The sequence below is a fragment of the Pipra filicauda genome, unplaced genomic scaffold (genome assembly GCF_003945595.2).
Source record: "Pipra filicauda isolate LSUMZ 115617 unplaced genomic scaffold, ASM394559v2 scaffold147_size4022426_pilon, whole genome shotgun sequence".
NCBI classification, from domain to species: domain Eukaryota; kingdom Metazoa; phylum Chordata; class Aves; order Passeriformes; family Pipridae; genus Pipra; species Pipra filicauda.
This window is the reverse complement of record NW_024103962.1, coordinates 3,247,842-3,269,189: the sequence shown is the minus strand read 5'-3', so window position 1 is coordinate 3,269,189 and position 21,348 is coordinate 3,247,842. Positions and strand designations below refer to the sequence as shown.

Sequence of the window (21,348 nt, the reverse complement as noted above, 5' to 3'; positions counted from 1 at the left end):
TCATTGCTCATTTAATACTTTAAGTCTTACTTGTAACATGGAAGCTCGTGTGAGAGAATGACTAATGACATATCCCACGAGGGAGCTCCAATAGAGATGCTTTAGGAGATTAAATGATTTAGCCTAGTACCCCTGAAAGCTATATTTTAAAGGGGCAGAAGTTTAATCATTGGAATGCTAGTTCCTTCAATAAAATTACATTTTAATTAAAGTATCTCATTCACAAAGCTACAGTTAAGGGTATACCTGCAATTTCATGACAAAATTCTATTTTTAAGGGTTTATAACTTTGAAAGTTGGTGCCCAGGTTTTTGCCTGCTGGGATAATTGACCTAACCTCCTGAAGATATCTTTGATAACAGGACTCTTTGCACTTTATGTCAATAACTTTGATTCAAAGCTTCAGCTCTTCTGCTATATTCAGAAGAGGTAGGATTCAGACCTCAGGTCCTTGGTATAAATCAGAAACAACTCTACTGAGTTAATGCAGCTGCAACAGCTTAAAGTGAGTGCAACTGATGGAGGAGATGTGCAGAAAGATTCCTCCCTGAAGAGTAGTATAATATTTAAAATAAAAAAGGGTAGCAAAACTAATAATCAATACACATTCATGACAAAGAACAGTAGAAAAACCATGCAAGTCAGTTTGGTGCAATGCTAGTAGAACAGCTATACACATGCTGACAGAATATTATTTTGATTCAGGGTAATGTTTGGGGAAAAGAAAGAATTTTGGAGCCAGGAAAATACTAATTCAGTAAATAATAGCTTGTTAATCTAGAAGGCTTTTAAACTGATGCTGTTAAAGAAACACACTGTGGCAACATTATTTAAAAGACCATTTTGGTAGGTTTTATTACCCACAGTACAACCATCTTGGACATTTTCTGTTGTTTTTGGCATGCTTAGAAGACATTGCAATGCATGACTGGCCAGGTCAATTCTGATGCTCAGCAACACATTGCTTGCTGCTGAAGCAGAGTATTAGGAGAAGCCCTGTCATTTCACTGGTTTTAAATCTTAGGTGTATCATCACAATTATGATTGTGGTTATTTTTCTTAAAACAAGTTAAGGGAGCTAAGTAGCAAAATGCCACTGAAGTTCAATAACTCTAGAATCCCAATCTACTTTTTAAAGCCTAGCATGCTGTGCAATGTGAATGTGACTGCTTCAGAAGGCAAAAGTCTATATTCCTATCATTCAGTTCAAGATCTGTTTTCTTTTTCAGAAAAAGATGTATAATAAAATTAATACATCTAGGCTTCCAGGAAGCCAGACACAAAACTGCTTTGGAACCATGTGATAACAAGAGTGTGTAAGATCACTGAGCTGGAAACTTCTCCCACCATGTCATGTAGAGATCTGTCTGAGGAAGTTACTTAGAGGTTATTATTGGGTATTCCAGAGAAAGGTGTTTAGGATCCTACTAGCATGTCAACCAGATACTTTATAATTGGGATAATTAAGAATTTAGGGGGGCTCCAGTGTTATGCAATACAAACATGGACTAGGAAGATAATTTAGGGAAAATTCTAGGTTTGTGAACTTGAGGTGGCACTGCTGAGGAAACCAAACTTTATTACAAACTCCTGAAGCGTTTTCTAAAATCTATTTTCAGAAGACAGCCAAGTATAGCAGTAGTATCCTAATATACAGCTGTTCAAACCAACTACCTATAAGCTGTCTTGCTATAGAAAGACTAGAATGTAATATATAAGTGCGAGGAGCAGTGGTAAATGCACAAAACATTTTTGTCACTGACTTACACAACATTGTTAGTCAGTTCACAAAACAGCCTGATCTTTCCTGAATCTATCCCTTCACACACTGAGCAGAAACAGGAAAAGAAAGGAAAAGACATATCAGCAGTGCACATTTTAATATAAGTACATGCAGTGGAAATAAAAGCAGATCTGCTTTTATTACTGATGAATTATGAAGGGAACATGCAAATGCATTGCATATATGAACTATGTAATTACTAATTAATTCATTCACTTTATGATTCCAACTGAATTAAAAAAATAGAATTATATACAAGGAGGAGTGATATTGATGTTCTTTGTGCAGATCCTGTGACACTATTTGACGGTCAGACAAAAAGCTCAGGACAGTATTTTCAGAGTGAGGCTGAAAAAGGTAGATGTGCATAATTCCTCCAGACATGACACATCCATGCTTTCGAGTAATCTACTTGCCTCTACTAGAAATCCAGTATTAATGTGAAATGTTTCAGTCTCCACTGGGCAAAACACAAAATTTAAACCAACAACGCTACTGACGATCGGAAACCCCACTTTTCTAATCAGTGTTAAGTGAGATTCTAAAATACAGCAGAGAACAAAGCAGAGCAAAAATATCTTAAAACTGGTTTTGTGGTCCAGTTCTTACCATTACGGTTAGTGCTGTAACAGCTGGGGTGCTAAATGTCGGGTCGCTGCGTTTTTCCTGATAGACCACTCGATACAGGGATATAACACCATTGGGAGAGACAGGCTGGGTCCAGTTCAATCTCACTGAGTATGCGCTTGTTGCTTGTGCCCAAGGGGCTCCCATGCCCCATGGGGAAGCCTCCAGAGTTTGGGTTGAAGCCCACAAGCTGTCCACTGACCCCACAGAATTTTGAGCTCTGGCACGATATTCATAGAGAGTAAAAGGCTGTAGGGCATCAGATGCATCAATAAACTCCAAGGCTCCTTCAGTCCAGATGAACAAAAGCAGCTCTTCTTGACTGCCCACAGGACGTCTGGAATTAAATAAAAAAGCAAAGGGTTTAAATAAATAAGTTAAAAAATAACTTTGCCAGTCCATAGCAGTAGATCCTGAAGTTCCAAATTCAATCTGTATCTCAGAAAAAAACAAAACTTATTTCCGTAAGTTACACACACACACACAAGGAACTGCCTACCTATCTTTGCATCTTAAAAGCATTTCACTGAACTTGTGTTTTTGAGGCAACCAATTATTCTCCTTTATCTAGAAGAATACTATAAAACATGTCAAACAAGTATGCTGTCACTGTCCAGAGTACCAGAGTAACAACACAATAGCATATTGTCCTTCTAGGATAGAACACATCACAAATAAGACTTTCATAAATTAGATCGTGAAATTTTAAATACGTATGTAGTTGCTAAGTAATGACTTGAATTGCAATATGGGTGCAAGTTTTCAACATTTCTGAAAATCAAACTATTTATGGAGGTACTCACCTCAGAATCCCTCATTTATGGAAAATTTATGACCAATTTACTGAGAAAAATATTACCTAGCGAACAAGGGATAAATATTCTATCATGCCCTCAAAAATAAAGCTGTGCACTTTCAAATTCTGGTTTGCTCACAATAAATATCCCATATTTTCTTGCAAATGGAATAAGTAATCCCTTGCGCATAGACTTAGCTGAATTTGCAGCTCCACCACAAAACCTCATTAAAATATCAGTAGTAGAGTTTTCTGTAATAAACTACATATTTTTTCCAATGCTGTTTTTTGTTTAAAAATGCAAACTAAAGATATATGAGGACAATTCACTGTATAGGCTTTTGGCAAAATGGGGTTTTATTTTTGTACATATATATACATATATATACGTCTATGTATACACACACACATATGTACACATATATAAGTATATACAGGGTTATGACTACAGATGATCCTAAGCCCCTTTGTAATATGGCCTCTTCTACTATATAATTTACAACAGTTTTAATAAGCCAAGCACTCATCTTCAAAACAGAGTTATCAAATCAATTCTTTCACTTGGCATAAAAATGTTTGTGTGAAATTAAGTTGGTTACATTTAAACAGTGTGATAAATCTCAATGACGGTTGTGCTGTACTGCACAGGAATTTAAGTATTTCTCCTACTCTTCACAGAAACCTTGGCCTTTGCAGAATGTAAAAGCACTTTTGCCCTCCATGCCAAAACCAAAAAACCAAATTAGATTATCTGCCACTTTTAGTGCAAGTAGGGCAAATTTGCAGAAGTAAAATTGGTTTGTCTGGCTACTGGGCGTCATGTTCACTACACACACACAGAAGCTGAAGAACATTTCTTTGGCAAGAGAAAATCTGTGTTTCAAAAAATTCTGTTGAATTTGATTTTGTTAGATCAAATCAGGAAATAATTTAAAAATTCAAATTGCAACAATTTTTTAGAACTGATAGTCTTAGCTGCTTGTTAGTCCCAGGTATTAACATGCAAATATGAAGACTATAACAAATGCATGTGTGTACACAGCTGCTTATTCATCCTTTCTGTATATGGACATATAAGGCATGCACAAAGACATTGCTTTCTTATATGAAGCTAAATAATTTTTGCTAAATTCTGAGATAAGCAGACTATATGAACACTGTTTTGTTTATAAGGGTTGAAGTGTGATTTTTTTTTTTTTAAACGAAGAGTTTTGAGGTACAATATCACTAGTGTAGTGAAATAGGCAAGTTGTGTGTTGATACTGAGGGTTGGTTGGCAGAACTGGGTGAAGAATGGCAAGTAGAAGAAGCAAAAAAGATTCCCTAGGAATTCTCAGTCTCTCTGTAAGAGCTGGGGTCCAAAATTTCCCATTGTCTCCAACATTCCACCAGCAGTTTTTAATACAATTTCCTGTACTCTATTATAAGGGCAAATTAAGATTTATGCAGAACTCTCCCCTGGATGCTGTTAACTGATGCAATGTAAGACACATAATTTTGAAATACTATATCTTCCTCCTGCACCTAAAAATACAGTCTTTTCTCTGTGTTCTCAAAAACATGCCTAAAAAAACCTCTGTAAATATGGGAGAGTATGTTTTAGTGCAATAAAGTCACATTTGATATGTCTTGCTGACCGAGCAGTATGGCCCTTAAATGAACACACAAATTTATGTTTTATAAATATTCTAAACTCTGTGATAAACAGTTTTTTCCACACTGAAAGATCAAATATGCCACCAACTGTAAGCTCATCCACAGGCAAATCTGTACAATGTAGCCTGGTTAAGTATTTAGATCTTATTACTGCTGAATATTTAATGAATGAAACTTATGGTTAGGTAAATGGTCCCATCTGTAGTGCTAAAAACCAGAATATCTTCATGTATGAATAAACTTTGAACAGAAGTGGTTGAACAGTCAGTAATCATTTCAATCGTCTTAAGATTTAAGATTCAGCTGCTCATTTAACTGGAAGTGTTTCTTATGTACAATGAGCTGCAAAGGAGAATAACATTTCCAAGAGCTGGAAGCTGCCTCTTAATATACATAGTCTGATTTGCTGCTTACATTCATTTTAAAGATGCTCAGATAGTTATTTTTATAAGGGCAAATTCTCCCTGCCCCACTGCCAATCTGAGCAGGATGACATGAGAAGGAGAACAGGATCTTCTTTGTGACAGCTAACTACAGAGCTGCACACCAACGACTGCAGCGACACCGACTGCAACGCTCACCCCTCAGCCTCCTCACGTGTGAGGGGACAGTGAATCCCTGAGGTCTCGCAGGTCAAACCAGAATTATTCTTCACAAGTTTACCTTCTGCCATACAACAAAACTACACGTTTTAGCAGCGCCTGCTGCTTTCCTTACCAGAGTGAGTTATTTCTAGGAACACTGGTAAGTCTTGGGGTGAAATTCAAGTGACTGGGGAAACACACTGTCAAACATGGTGGAACAACACAACATCAGCAGTGTCCCCCCTCTACAGTTTTACATTTAATTAAGCAAAGAAGCCTCACTGATCACTCATATAAATCTATACTAACGTAGCTTCTATGTTTTGGGGTACATTTTTTTAATATAAGTTTTGATGTAAAAAAACAAACAAAAGGAATTATTGCATGTAATATGCTAGTTTAGACTGAGTATTGTATCAATTACAGGCATAAATGAAACCCTTCAGGAGTCTGGTATTCAATGACATAGGGATTCTTATATTAAACCATCCAGTAACATATGTTCCTTGGAAGCTGTTTTGGGTGCAATTCATGGTTAAGGATATACAGTTAAGCAATTAATTACTCATAAAGAGTCAGTATAGAAGCCTGTTGCAAGTCACAACAGTCAACAGCCATTGAGACATGTCTTCTGTCTTAAACTGCCTGTTGATTTTTCTGCTACACTTACCATCAGGACTGCTCAGCTAATGACAGACACATTTCAGTCTCACAAATATATACTAAATAATATAATCTTTTTGATCATGACATAGATGGTTTGACAGAAATACAGACACTCCTTTAAGCAAGTTACAAACAAAAATACTTAAAATTTTACAGGCAGTATTTTTTAAGAGCCATCTCATGTGCCTCCTACACAGTTAACACTGGTGGTCAACAGAGAGCAGTTCCTGATGTGACTTATATCTTATTAAAATACAGTAAGAAATACATCATTTGTTTCCATAATACTGTTTTTCCAGACTAGCAACTTCTGTGGCTGTCACAGAGATGTTATGTCATAGGAATGGGAAAAGAAGTAGATTAGGTGGTTATCTCAGGAATCAGATCTTTTCTCATTCACAATCTCTTCTAAGTTGTGGTCCTTGCTAAAAGAGTTTTAAAGCCTCAGATATGTGTTTAAAACTGCTATATTAATCAAAGATAAAATATCACCATCTCTTTTCTCATAAAATAACATTTCAATTTTTTGGTTTCTAGCAAAATGGCTGCAAACTTGCAAGTGCTTTTATATGCTAGAGGAAAGAAAGAGTCCTGCCATTTTAATGCAAAGATCTGCACACACACTAGCTCCCCAAGCATTCCAGGTTTTGAGTTAAATGAATTTATTTTGGTGGTGATGCAGTAAGGAAGAGGCACATGATGAAGAAGAAATTACATGCCATAACCTCCCATAGAAATACTGCAGTCTTGCTGCTATAACAATGTAAGGCTATGTGTGGCTACAAAATGAAAAAGAACTATGTGCTTACATCCCATTTCTGATTTTTTTGCAGCTATCTGAGAAAGATTTGATATTGTTGTTGTCTAAGCACATTTAAACTTCAGCTGAAATAACTGCCAAGTGATTCATGCCTATGTAGGTGAATATACCGATTGTATCTGGAGCCCCAGTGCGCCATTTTCATTTCACTTTAAATAAAAAACAAAATGTATCTATGTCAGTCAGTGCCCTTCTGCTGTACTCAGAGGTATCAAACAGGCTACAATTATGATTGTGAAGTGATTGTGTCACATTGGAGGAAGGTTTATTGCTTTTGAGTCTGCTAGGCAGTAACACATTCTGTTTCATATTACTCTTTATATCATTGTTTGGCTGTGACTAGAATAATCAAATGCCATCAAATGCTGTCAAATTCAATTTACAGTATTTTTCACTGAAGCAGGCTTTCTGCATTATATTTCCTGTTTTCCCTTTCTATGGTTGCCATGGAATAGCAGCGGTAATCATCAGCTTTATTTACAAAACCAACAGACTGAAGACATGTCTTGGGCTATAACACACACTTTATTCCTCTTTATGCAGGGGAGGGACTTGGGTGTTTTGTTCAGATAATTAAAAAAAAGGCAAACAAAAGGATATTTCAAGACAGCAGGAATTTTTAGAGACTACTAACATGTTTAAGGCAAAAATGAATTTATAATAATTATCACTGAGGATTCCAAACTGTAATTTGATTCCATGTCTTCTCAGTCACACCTCTAATGTAATAAAAAGTCCCAAATTCTTGTGGAATGCTAAGATCAGCCCAGCATGTGTTTGCTCCACATACTTAGAGCTGGAAAACCCAGGAACTTCAGTGTTTAAATTCTTCTCCAATATATGGCTCGAATTTTATATTCTCTGACTCCTGAAGCTATTCAAGAAGGTTGCTTCAGCGAGCTTTTAACAAAGGGTCAATGGGCACAGTAGACATTGGCACTCTACTAGTTTAATACTGCGCTAAACACAGTTATCTATATAGAAAAATCTTCACACAGACCTTAGGAAACTCCTCATAGGAAGTGAGGATGTGTCAGTCAACAACCTAGACAGGGCAGAGGAATACAAACACCAAGGAATATAAATAGGTGCAGTGTAATCACTGTCCAGATGACTTATTTACAAGCAGGAACATAAATTGGAAAATTGATCTGTTTTAGGAACCTAGATACCTTTTTCTGCTTTTAAAAGTCTCAGAAATGGTGAATTACTCCTGTTTCCATTCCAAAATTCTCAACTGTCTATCAGAGAGGATTGAAGTTTGTGCCTAGTATTTTGGGTAAACACAGTATGAGTATCTATCTTACAATTTTTTTGTAAGGTTTTTTGTTCCTTTGAATTTATAAAAAATATATTTTCACATGCTTTTTGTTATTTGCAGTTCAGGAAGGTGATTGTTTTCTGAGCTCATACTCTCAACTTGGTCATTCATAGATCAGAATCTTACCTTAGTATTTGAAAGGTAATACATATTTTTTCATATACTTCCACATCTTTTTCACCTCCTAGTATATCAAGGAATAAAGAAAGGAACCATTAAGTAAGACTAAGAATCTGAGGTGATAAAGTCATTTACCTGTAAATAAAGTAGTTAGTAATGATGCCATTTGGTTTCTTAGGTGGTGTCCATTTCAATTCTATGAGTGCAGATCCGATTGCTTTAACAATAGGTGGGCTCAATTCTCTAGGAGGTGCTTCAGCAGTTCTTGAATATATTTGACCACCCACTCCACAGCCACCTACAAAACCAGAAGTTTGCATAGTGATGGGAGCTTTGTCCTCAAGAACAAAAAAAAATACAGTGAAAGCAAATGAATGTCAAATAAAGAAGCTCATGATGAAATGGTGCCTTATTTCACCTCATTTCATTTTTAAATACTTATTTAAATTACCACAGCTCTACTGATGAATTACTCTTGATTTTTACCAGTGCAGGTGAGGAGCTTATTAGTTAGAAAACGTCATTTTAGAAATACTTATTTCACCAGGATTTGAAAATTTCCATTAAATTCAAGGAATTTTGCAATTTTTGGGCTCCTCTCTCCTGTCTTTATGATAACCACTTCTTGCTGGTGAGTAGTTACATAACTGAATCAGTTCTGTATATCCATTTTCAAAAATTTTTAAGTTGCTTGTAAAAAGCTTTTAATAAAGTGGCACATATAACCTGAAATACACCTTTTAAATCTCCATTTAAAATATTCGTGGAGAAATATCTAATGATTTATCCAGTGCTGGGCTTTCTTTTTACTGGGCAAACATTTGACTCTAATATAAAAATAAGATTTCATCTGTTTTGCTGAGTTGAAACCATCTGGAAAATCTCCATTCCCTTCCAGTCACGTAGGTGATTCTTTAAAAATGTCTTACCATTTTGGCATGCTTGTATTCTTATCTCATACAGAGTGTAGGGATCTAGGCCATCAACAAAGGCAAAATGTGCACGTCCTACTGGCTTCACCAGTAGAGCAGGACTGCTCGCATTTAGCAAGATGTTGTATTCCAAAGGCACATTGACAATGAATATCCCTGTTGTGAAACAGAGAAGAACTGGTGATTATCTGAAATACTAACAACAGTGCAGGACAACTTCAAAGAGTCATTCATCATATGCAATTTTAAATGTAAGCCCCCCCTGGAGGTTTTCCTACTGCCTCTCTTGAAAACTACAATCATTTAAACATAAACTGAAACAGATCCATCTGCAGATTATAACTGGAAGACAGACATTACAGTTCTTAGTTAAAAACCAAAATTCAATTCAGTCAATGCCTGCGTTGCAATTGCTACTTCTGGGAAGAGTGACCTTATGACTTGGAACCAGGCAGCTTTTATTTATTTTGGAGGAGCAACAGCTATCAAGCACTGCTGTTTGAATAGTCATATGATCAAAAAAGGGAATTGCAACCATTCAGTAAATTATCCCTTTTTAGCCCAAGAGCATTAGCTGAGTGTAGGTTCTTAGCCTGCTTCACCAGTAAAGTACAATACAATAGCTTGAGCCAAGAAACATGTAATTTTAACTGATGTAAACACAAACTGTTTTTGTTTAAAAAACCCTCAGTTTTTACTATTTCAATTCAAACATTTTCCCCATCTATTCCTATTTCAATGCTGTCAGTTCCTAATTTTCCAGTTTTGTTGAGAAGCTGAAAAAACTGTTTCTTCAAAAGAACAAGCTAAGCCATATACCATCCCATCAGAATGATTCCTGGATCTTCTCTTGTCTTCTTCCACATGACTTCTCTAGGGTTTTGGTTGGTTGGGTTGGGTTGGTTTTTTTGTAATTAGGAAATGGGCTGTAGGTTTTTTATTTTTTGTCCACTCTAGACTGCTCTATTCAGACAGCATCAATTTCATAAAGCCAAGAGAATGACCAAACAAGAGTGTCTGTTATATGTGTTTCCTTCATTCTGCAGTCATGTAAGGAACAGTCTTAAGAAAAAACAAAATACAAACTAGACAAGGTTGCCTTCTGAAATGAGTCAAGATGTATCTGATTAGTAAAGGCACATTTCTCTTTACACATAACACATATTTTAGATGTCATAGAGATGTCTTTGTGACTGCACCAAGGACCACATGCCTATGAGCACTTCTGAGACTTGTCCAGACCTTGAAAATCTTTCCATTTGTAACTCTGGAAAACAACTTTTTCTCTTAATTGCATTTTGGGTCTTTTTCTGATAAATTATCTACATTGATACTACTACCCTGAAGCTACAAATAGCATTTTTTCTACTGTTGTGCACCTTTTAGATGGATTTTTTTAGCTAAGTATGTATGTGAATATGCACGTTGACTAAAAAAAAAAGTTTACAAGAAATCAGATTTCAAGTTTATTTGTGGCACTATAAACAACTGATGTACTTTGGAAGATCAGAAAAATCTTTGAAATACCAAGTTTTTAAAATTCTTATAAGAAAAAGAGGATATAAAAATCCCAAAGAAATAACTTGCTATGCCTGACTAGATGCTAGACAAAGAAAATGTCACTACACTAAAAAGATGAAAAAATAGCCCCAAAGTAGAGGCATGGCTTCAATCTTATTTAACTGCTCAGCTTACAGGAAGAACAAAGATATTAGTAGTTGTTGGAAGAGGTGAAGGGAGAAGGAGACGAAAAATGCAAAAATTCCCCTGTAAAATTTTTCTTTTTTTACAAGAAAAACTTCAAGATCTAATAATTAAGAATGGAATAATAAAATACAACTTTTAAAATCAAGCAGGATGTTACAGAGTAAAACTCTAGGAGGTGATCTTGAAGTAGATTGTTTCTGCAAAGAAGAAAATTTTTTTTTGCCTGATGTATGGAAGATGAAATGCTCCAGAGGAGTGCACTTGAGTGTGTATTGTGTAATTTTGCTAGTAATTGAGTATATATTGTAATTATTATTTTTATTACTACTACTACTGTTATTTCCCCCCCTATAACTGGTGGGCCTGTAAAAGGTACAACAGAATATCTGGAAGGAAGAGTTTGAAATGGTAGACAGCATATCAAATAGAAACATTTTTTAACCTCCTAGTTAAGGTCCCCTTCTTCTCCAGTCCTGTCAGATATTTCAGCCAGAAAAACCCACTCTTTATGAAAGTGACATACAATTCAGTTTTATGCATCTGATCAGGGCATTTATTCTAAGCAAAATTCACCAGAAACCTTTGAAATTGAAACTATTCAGAATGCTTGATTTCCCAAGAAAGATTAAATACAAACAAGAACAGCAGAATCCAGCCATCGGTATGCAGCACAGGACACTTATTTCAAAGTAGTTGACCTATCTGACAGTGTTGGACAATGTTCAGGCCACATTAGAAACCATTAAAAAGCCCCCAAGCCACAAGTGAAACCCAAAATCTTAAAATTCTGCTAAATGTTGCACTATATTTGTAATTATACCAATAATAAATATGCTCAAGAAAAAAATATTCTCAAAAAGTTAAAATGAAATTGTAAATAAAATCAAATAAATATCCCGAAAAATTCCAATATCAAATGAAAATCCTCCTACAATTTGATCAAATTCATTGAATACTAAAATCAAAGGATCACTTTTTCATCTGAAAAATTATAAGATAGACTCTTACAACACCGAAACTTGTAAAAAAACTCCTTTCTTTTAGAACAGCCTTCAGCATCTGCCGCCAGTCTGAAACTACTACCTTGTGTGCTCTGATGACTGAAAGAAACGAAATAGGCATATTTGTTAAAGTCAGCTGGGAAACCACACGACTTGGTTAGTTCCAGAGTTCATAAATTCATGTCAGAATAAAAGGAACCATAAAAGCACAAGTGAACCAATTTACCCTAAGTGCAAATGGCAGTTTTGTTATTTGGTGTCAAAGTTACCATGAGCACAATGACAACCTGCCATAACACATTTTCATGTTCACTAAAGAACAAGGATTTAGTTGGTTAATATTCCCAGCAATACTCTTTTTCATAATTTACAACAACTAGATGCTGATAGGTTATTTAACATTTATGAAGTTAAGATGTAATCAGAAAACCCCTGATTATCTTTACAAATAAAAAAGTTAAATTATTCCACTTTTTTTTTCTCTGCGACTTCATTTCACAGCAGGTGCACATTTTGCAATGGGACAAATCAATCAAATGAAACCTTGGGTTTTTGTGGGCATATTTGGATAACATTTAATGGACAATTCTGTGCAAAACTCTGCAAATTAGGTTTGACGGCTTTGTGTACTTCAAAACTAGGGTAGGTCAAAAATAGCATTTGCAGCACAAGATGCTGAACTGGAAGGAAAAAGCCAGTTTTTTACAGACTGGTCACCAAAAATCTGTTTGAAATCAATTGCTGAAAAATTGTTCACTATGATGTGAAACCCAATCACAATTAGAGTAAAATAGTTAAACTGTTTCACTTATAGTAAAAAAATACTGAAATAGTATTAAATACCATATCTTTTAAATTTACATTTTAATATTTAAATTCACAAAATAAACCCGTCTATTTGGCTTTCTGAAATCAAGTATTTACATTATGCTTCAAATATCCAGACATCTCAATCTGGTTGTATCAAGTATTCCCAACAAGAATGAAAAAAATAACAGCTGGGAATGCTGACTGTTTCAAGATGCAGAACTGGGAATATTGAGCTTGAAAAGCTTGTCTTAGAGGGAGGTGGAACAAACAATAATTTACACAAGAAAACAAAAATGAGAAAATGTAACACTGGCTTAGCAAAAGTCAGATTTTTTAGGCCACCAATAAGGAAGGAACCAGGTTAGCTGAGCAAGCTAAGTGACAAATAAATGGCATTCAGTTACCATGTTTGATCCCAAGAATGAAGTAGGAATCCAGATGTTACACAACTTTCATTCTAATTGATAAGCAGACCCAGAGGTGGATAAAGCAGAGTGTTACAGCATGATGAAGAAGACATTTTAATCCAGATGATCATTAACATATGAAGCAAATAACTTAGGAGCAGAGGACAGGATCCTCTTTTGAGCATGTTCAACTTTCATGTTATCACCCGCACTGAAGACACCTAGAAGAATCAGGCCCCCAGTGAGGACCAGAGGTGGTGTCAATGAGATAGAATGCAGGATGGCTACCTGCCTACCTATCAATAACATTTATGGATATACCTTGGGGAAATTGTGTGGTGTTTTTTTTTCCATTCAGCTTTTCTGCTTCTATCTGTGGCACTAATAGTTGTTCCATAATTGTAACATATCCTTCCATAGCGTATCAGTGAAATGTACCGTACATTTGAGGTCTGTGCACTGAGGCAATGCAACACAAGATAATGGGATACCTATTTCAGAAAATAAAGTCCTATTTTCCATAGTGAGTGAGGTGTGTCAAATATTTTTTTTTCTGAATCCATCACTTTAACCACTACTGGGCCACCTTGCTATTTAGCTAAGTCAGGAGTTTTGAAACGCTACGTATCTATAAAGTCATAAGGTTTAGATATATTACAGATACTGAAACATTATAATTAAAACCATTCAACAGGAAGGTCTGTGTAATATGATGTGTCCATAATTAATCTTGAGGGTGATTATTTGAACCAAATTTATTACAGCAGATAAGATAGAATGCCAAAGCATCCTTGATATCGATAGACAGGAAGACACTATGAACAAATACCCTCTCACCAAAACTCGGTTAATTAAAAACACTTTTTTGTCATGGAGTCTATACCAGTGAAAACAACTGTTTCATCCAAGAGTGACTGCCAAACCTTACAATCCTTATAAGTAAAGTTGCATTCTGGGTTTATAAGGAAAACCTATATTATTTCAATATAGCCTATTGTGAAACAAGGATTCATTCACAGAAAAAAATAAATCAGAAGAAAACAGTTACTCTGTGTGCAATGACATAAACAAGGATAATAAGCTGTAGATTCTTTAGGTTAATTCTACGAAGCTGGGGATGTATGTGGCCCTAGACAACTGTATGAATAGAACATGTTAATAGGATCTCTGCCATTCCAAAAGATCACAATTTACAGACTAAACCTCCACCTGCACCTTCCACAGTCTTCCTTTTAGGGAAAAAAAAACACTAGACTGAGCATGATACAGGACTATGAAGGGTCAGGAATTAATTTCCTAGCTTCTGCATATAACTACGCTTCCTCACACAGTTTTTAGTAGCATTAGTAGGACTAGTAGCATTAATAGCTTTCAGTAACATTTCCCTGCTGTTAGTACTCTTCATTCCTGTAAGATCAGCTAGCGGCCCTGAGGTGCTATAATAAAATGAATAGCAAGATTTGCTTTCCTGTCATTTTCTTGACTAAGAAGAAAGTGAACCCCATCCCAGCTAAAATCAGGACAATACCCAACGGAGGCACTGTATGAAAAACAATCCCTTATGTATATTTAAAAACTTAAATAATTGGCCCCACAACAAGAAGGCAGAGAGAAAGGGTCCTGTGCAAGGCCAGGACTTGATGATCCCTGTGGGTCCCTTCCAACTCAGCATATTCTGTGATTCTGTAAAGTCATAAAATATCCATGGAAGTGAGATAAGTGTTCAAGATGCATCTCAGTATCTGGGAAGAAGGACATGGGCCTTCCTGCATCTTCTATAGAGCCATAATGTCCAGCCTCCTCCTCACCCCCTCATTGTGTGATTTCAGGAATACATGAACCTTTGTATGCATAATCTTGATTGCAATATAACCAAATGTACTACACAAAACCTCATTCTCTTTGCAGGCTTCTAACCTAGTGCAAGTAACGGGAATTTAAGCAGTTGGAAAAGGTCTAGAACAAGGACAAGATTTTCTGGGAAACATCCCACGCTTCACAAGCATATGCTATTCCAGTACATTCTTATGTTTTAAATCTATTTAAAATGTTGCTGAATATTTTGTACCTTAAATTATATTTATTATCAAAACTATAATACAGCATGAGTCACTTTCCAATAAAGCCAACTGTAGATTATATGCCATTTGAATTCACCTGCCTTCTGCTGGGTTCTAAATCCTTTCAGGCAGTAGGGGAAAAAGTTTAATTTAAGATTTTAATCTTTTGCATATATTATAGCATTTCTATAATGGATTTTGTGCTTCTGAAAACTAAAAGATTGACAGCTCAGGGTATTATAGATTTATTAATCATTGCTTAAATGGGTAGGGGGAATGCTGCTAAGCACTGCAACAATACTTGCGATCCCAGCCTTGAAGGCAAAATATTTTTTCTAGGTGACTTTATTTTTAATGCCAATTGACTCTACTGTGACTGCTATGCAAGGATAGAACATCTTAAATAATTAGAAAGAGAAGACATTAAAAAATTCCATGAGTTCATTGATAAAACACATGTGGTTATTATTGCAATATGCAAACATCTGGTTTCTAAAAGAAATGACCTCATTTTAACTGAAAAATTCCTAATATCTACAAACTGGTAGACACCTTGATGGAGATGAACTAGAGAAAAAATTATTAATTTACGATGCTCTCATTGTCCCACAGTAACTACAGCATATAATTTTTATAACATCAGTAAAGTACACCAATCGCTTAAGCTATAATCTATATTAGTGAAACAGAACACAGTTTCTCATATAGAAAAATGCTATTTTTCAATTATTCCTTCTTAGCCTACCTCTGTGGCAGGCCAAGACCACCTGGTCATGTTCAGGAGAAGAGTAACTAGAGAAAAGACATTTCTGGACCTTTGCTGACCCACCATCCTGCAAGGTAACAGATCCATATAACACTATTGTCCTTGGGCAAATAAAATTTACTCAATCAGGTCAAAACTAGCACAGGATCTCTTTGTCACAAAACCTAAAATGTTGTCATGTTTCTCTGGTGATAACTCAGGTTAGTCTGAACAGAGGAGAAATTGTGTTCTTTCCTTAATACTTGCACTCAAAAATAGTTTACAAGACTGAATTAAAACACAGGGTTTTGGTAAACTAAACCTCACAATGCCTATGTCAAGTATCTAGGTCAATATTATTAAAATAATATGTCTCTAGGATACAGCAGCTTTAGATTACTGGTTATTTAAATCACAAAAACACTTACACCAAATATGAAAACCAAAAATATCAGAATGATTCAGCTGCCTACCTGATTATACTAATTTTTCCATCCTTTCCTTTTGCTACAAAGTACTACATAGAAATATGATTTTACCTGGCACATCCCAAGCTAGAAATATAGAATATGCATCAATTACTGTGACATTATATGGGACATGAATTTTCTCTGGTGTTCCTACTGGTGTTTGTATAATGTATTTATCACTGGTGTTGCTGCCGCCCCAAGTGCTGGCTTCCAGCTGGTAAACATATCTGCACAAACACAAAAAGATGAGTAGACACTGTGGTTAGAAGCTTTAGGCATATCAGTATCAGAACATTTCCATTTTCACCAATTTAAAGCGAATAGACTATACAAAGAGTATTACAAACAAATACTGCATTAGTGATGATTTTCACCTTTAATTTTCTTAATTTGAGAAAAGTAACTACTTAGAATAATTATGATAGAGTCATAGATACTAATACTAAAATAAAAGTAGTAATACTAAATAGTATAGTAAATACTAACACAGAAATTCACATTGGTTTGTATAAGAGAGAGAAGTATTGACTCAAAAAGTGTCAAAACCAATTTCAGAACAACCTCTATAAAAATATCAGCAGCCACTTTTGACCCTGTATGTTCAATATGCACTGAAACATTATATACCATGTGCAGGGCTGTTTGTCACATAAACCCTGAAATTTTCTGAAGTATATTTCCTGAGAAACCCCACCACCACCACCAATGAGCTACCAACAACCAGCCAAGAAAAAAAATAAAAAGTTTCACTTCTTTGAATCAGAATGACCTATTCTCAGAAAAGGAAAAATGATTAAGGTCTTTCCAACACTTGGAAGCCTCCTTAAAAGTGCTCTACCAATTTTCAGTAATTAAGTAATATTGCAAGAGAGTTTTCTTTTGTTCAGAGTAACTTATATTTTGTACATCTCACTAACACGGGTACGTATGTTTTTCAATGCCTTTCAGCTATTATGAGTGCTCTTTAACATGCCTTACCTACTATTGGGCTGCAGGTTAACATCTGTGAAATTCAGGTCTGTACTGCCACCCAGGAAAATCTGCTCTCCATCACGAAATAATCGATAATGAGTAATGAGTCCATTGGGTTTCTCTGGTTCACTCCAGTACATTTCCACTTCTGTTGAGCTGACTATGATATGGTGAGGTTTTGGCCATACTCCTATTAACATCACAATGACACTATTTTAATTTTATGACAGAAACATAGAGGGTTTTTTTTTCCTTTCCCACAGTTTGTGCTGTTGTTTTGAGCAATGTAATGAAAACATAAAACACTGCCAGGGAGAATGACAGAATTTAACACATTTCCTCTATTTATCCTATAACAAATGCAACCAATTAGACAAGGTAGAGATTAATGGAGAACAAGGCCAACGGCTGCAGCCTTTATATGCCCAGTTGTCTCTGCATATTTATTTGTGCTTTAAAAAACATGCATCTGTTAATTTTAACCTCGTTAACTTAAAGAGGAGCTTGGGGAAATTTTCACAAAAAGAAAGTAGAAATTCAGTGCCAGGCAGTCAGTATAGAGTGTGGTAAGATACAGATACTCCAAGAGAGATAGATCCTCTTGTGTAAATTTATACATGATAGTTTGATGGATGATAGTGGAGTTCTGCATCTTGTTAAACCATCAGAAAACACAAGTCAGTATGACCATCTCTTTGCAGTTCTATAAGAACGTCTTTTTCCCTTACCATGAGGAGCAGCTTGTAAAGTTTGACCTGAAAGTGGTTGGCTAGAAGCACACCCAGCAGATGTGCATGCAGTAAGCATGAAGCTGTAATTAGTGTATGGCTGCAGACCTAGAAAGAGCAAAAAGAGATTAGGCTGAGATGTTGACATCAGTTAACAAGAACTATATCACTACACAGAAAGTTACTGGGCTTAAAGTTAACTTTTAGTATTTTTGCCAAACAAAATAGGAACCATTCTTATATTACATTTGAACAATACTAAAATGGTGAATTCTTGATAATTTAGGTATATATTCTCTACTGCTTTAAAGACCCAACAAAACAATTCAGATTAAATCTCTGTCTGTGCTGCAATGGATCTACGGATGTCCCTCATATAGACATATTTGAACTAAAATCAAAAAAACTTAGATGGCACTTGCAGCACAGATAAACACCTGAAAGTGTAATTTCTTAGAGTTTCAGACTTGAAAAGCTGAATAGCCTGTAATGTTTAGAAAATTTATTACAAATACTTTTGCAAGAATGAGAATATAATTAAATACACTCGTACATGTAACCTTCTACTATATTGCAAACAAGTCCAAAGATACTCCTTCCCCTTTACCACCCCTCTATTTGTTCTTTTTCCACTCTATTTTTTTCCAATATGTTACAAGACTTTACTAGCAATGCTATAAAGCACTAAGAAGCCGGACTGACAACCAAGCCCTCATTACAAGATATTAATTTTAGTAACTTATAATTTTTAAACTATTTTTTACAGCTCAAACCTCGTATTCTAATCCTTGATTGAGACTAAAACAGAATATATTGCTTTAACTTTTCCTTGGAAATTTTCAAACATCCTTGTGCTGTGTGTCAATGACTTCAGATTTGACATCAAGTTGCCTGCAGCTTAAGAATCTGACTTCAGGACTCCTCATAAAATTACACTCATAATTTGGCTAAGATACCAAGCTTTTAGAACAGCCAATTCTGTGCACCCATTAAAGGATTCTTACAGTTAAATTGTTAAAGATGCAGACTCTATGAGCCTATCTTGAATACCTCAGAGCTCAGCTTTAACTGCTGATCAGCCTGTCTCACAGAGCATGCCCCATCCCAGAATACAGCAACTTTGCTAAACTACTCTTTTGGGTATTTCTCAAAATTGATCTTAAAGATATTACCAGGCACAAACACTGAAAACCTCTCTCTTGCATGTTCAAGGACTCTCTTGTTAGCACCTCATAATACTTTAAAAAAAGTTCCTGTTCCTGGATGCAAAGGATACAAACAGTAGGAGAAGGAAATTATACAGAAAAAATCTTTGAAAATAATAAATTTGCAAAACTGAACGCTCATAAACTAGAGAATCCCGGTGCCAGGACATTGTACAATAGGTTTTGGTCCCCTTTTGTACACAGGCTTTGTAGCACAGTCCTTTCTAAAACTGCCTCCAACATGTGGTCTCTGGCCTAACTAATTGTACATAATTGGAGACTTTTCTTGCAGTGTCCACCCCTAGACTGTACAGATGCTTTACTAACACCAACCAGCTAAGCATTCCAAATGGCTTTATACAGTACCAGAACAAAAAAAAAAAATCCAACCAACCAAGCAAAAAAACACACAGACTCAAAAAAAATAAACAAACCAGAAAGATTTCTCTCTCAGAACCAGGATGTTTACTCAAAGAGACTGAGAGAAACAAAAATCTCCCTGGACCTGCCAGAAGGCCATTTGGGATGCCTGGTGTTATGCAAAACTTCATATATCCAAGGACAACTGGTGCCTTCAACTGCAGCTCCGAGAGCTCAGAAAATTTGGGTCTCGGGCAGGACGTCCAGAAAATGAAGAAGACACGGTTGTGACAAACTATGAAAGCTTGAGATGTGCCTTACTCAGTACCACATCCTGAACAAATATGAATGCCCTGCCATTCTCTTTGGTGGCCCCTGCCACCAGCCTCTCAGCGATTCATGTTTGATCTCTCTGGGTTGGCACCATCCCTATTGCCTCCCTTGCTGTGCTCCATGTTCCAATTTTCATGCCTCCTTGACTTCTGCCAAGTAGAAAGGAAATGTAGCTCCAGGCAAATGCAGAATTAGGCCCATCTACACTGAGACTCCCAGAAGGAATAAATCTACCACACACAGCCAAAGCTGAGGCAGCAGTCCTCCATACAGGAGCTTCATTTCATTCCTCCCTGAAAGAGGCAGTAACCCTATGTACAAATGACTGTACTTCTGTGTAATGCAGATTGCTTGTGTGAAAGAAGCTGAATTAGGATTATACAGGTCAATTCATATGTATTATGTGGGTCATTTTTTAAATCCATGGCTTTGTGGCCTTAATAACATACTTTTGATTTAACTCCTGTGTCTAAATGAAATTATTTCAAGAACAATGCAATTCTGCAACAAGAGAAAAGTCTGGGCAATATATTTGTTTATAAACAAATCCTTGCTTACACCCAGTACCAAAATATTTTAATTAAAATATATTCCAAACAAACAGAGTAAAAGAAGAAGCAACGATTCTGTAGAAAGGTAAATATGGAATGGAAGACATGCAGGCTGCTTAACAAATTGAACAACATGTGAAGGAGAGAAAATAAAGAGATGACTCAGAGAGACAGCCCTGGCTGTAACCTAATCATGAACTGGAAGAGAAGAAAAATCATCTGAACACTGCGTATAAAAGTAAGGAGGGAGAAAATGACAGTTGCAGACTAGAGAGAGGCAAAGGCATGGAGGGAAGCCAAGTATTTAACATTTCAGGATAGAAAAGATTACTGTGGCAACAAATTACTTGAATTCCCCTAAAGGGAGTCATGTTCACTTTTAAAGGAAACATGCATAATAAAGCAATACTCATTTACAACTACACTTTAAAGAGAAAAATGAGCATTAAAGAAAGAGCACATGGTTTCACTAAATTTATTGGTGAAATTCTGATAACTGAAATTCTAGCCATACATGAAGCAGTCACAGCAGATTTTATCTAAATTATTAAAGCTTTGCATTAAACACCTTGTCTTATGAATGCTTTGGAAAGCTCCGTGCAAATCTATGTATGTGATTGATAATAAAAATAACAAGTAATATAATCTTGAAACATAAACAGCATTTTGCTTTTCCAATGTCTCTACTTGATTG

General features: G+C 35.8%; 1 protein-coding gene across 3 annotated transcripts in view; it reads right to left on the bottom strand.

Moving 5' to 3' along the window:
• USH2A (usherin) overlaps positions 1 to 21,348 on the bottom strand; it is a 378,126-nt gene that overhangs the window by 51,287 nt on the left and 305,491 nt on the right. For all 3 annotated transcript variants that reach the window (XR_005562590.1, XM_039378797.1, XM_039378798.1), the window contains exons 56-61: positions 18,206 to 18,313; positions 17,484 to 17,667; positions 16,575 to 16,732; positions 9,303 to 9,461; positions 8,509 to 8,671; positions 2,393 to 2,747 (exon numbers count right to left, since the gene is read on the bottom strand). Coding sequence is in view for 2 of the 3 variants with exons in the window: in XM_039378797.1 (XP_039234731.1) it covers positions 2,393 to 2,747; positions 8,509 to 8,671; positions 9,303 to 9,461; positions 16,575 to 16,732; positions 17,484 to 17,667; positions 18,206 to 18,313 (1,127 nt within the window). In the remaining variant the exon portion in view is untranslated. The remainder of the gene's footprint in view (positions 1 to 2,392; positions 2,748 to 8,508; positions 8,672 to 9,302; positions 9,462 to 16,574; positions 16,733 to 17,483; positions 17,668 to 18,205; positions 18,314 to 21,348) is intronic.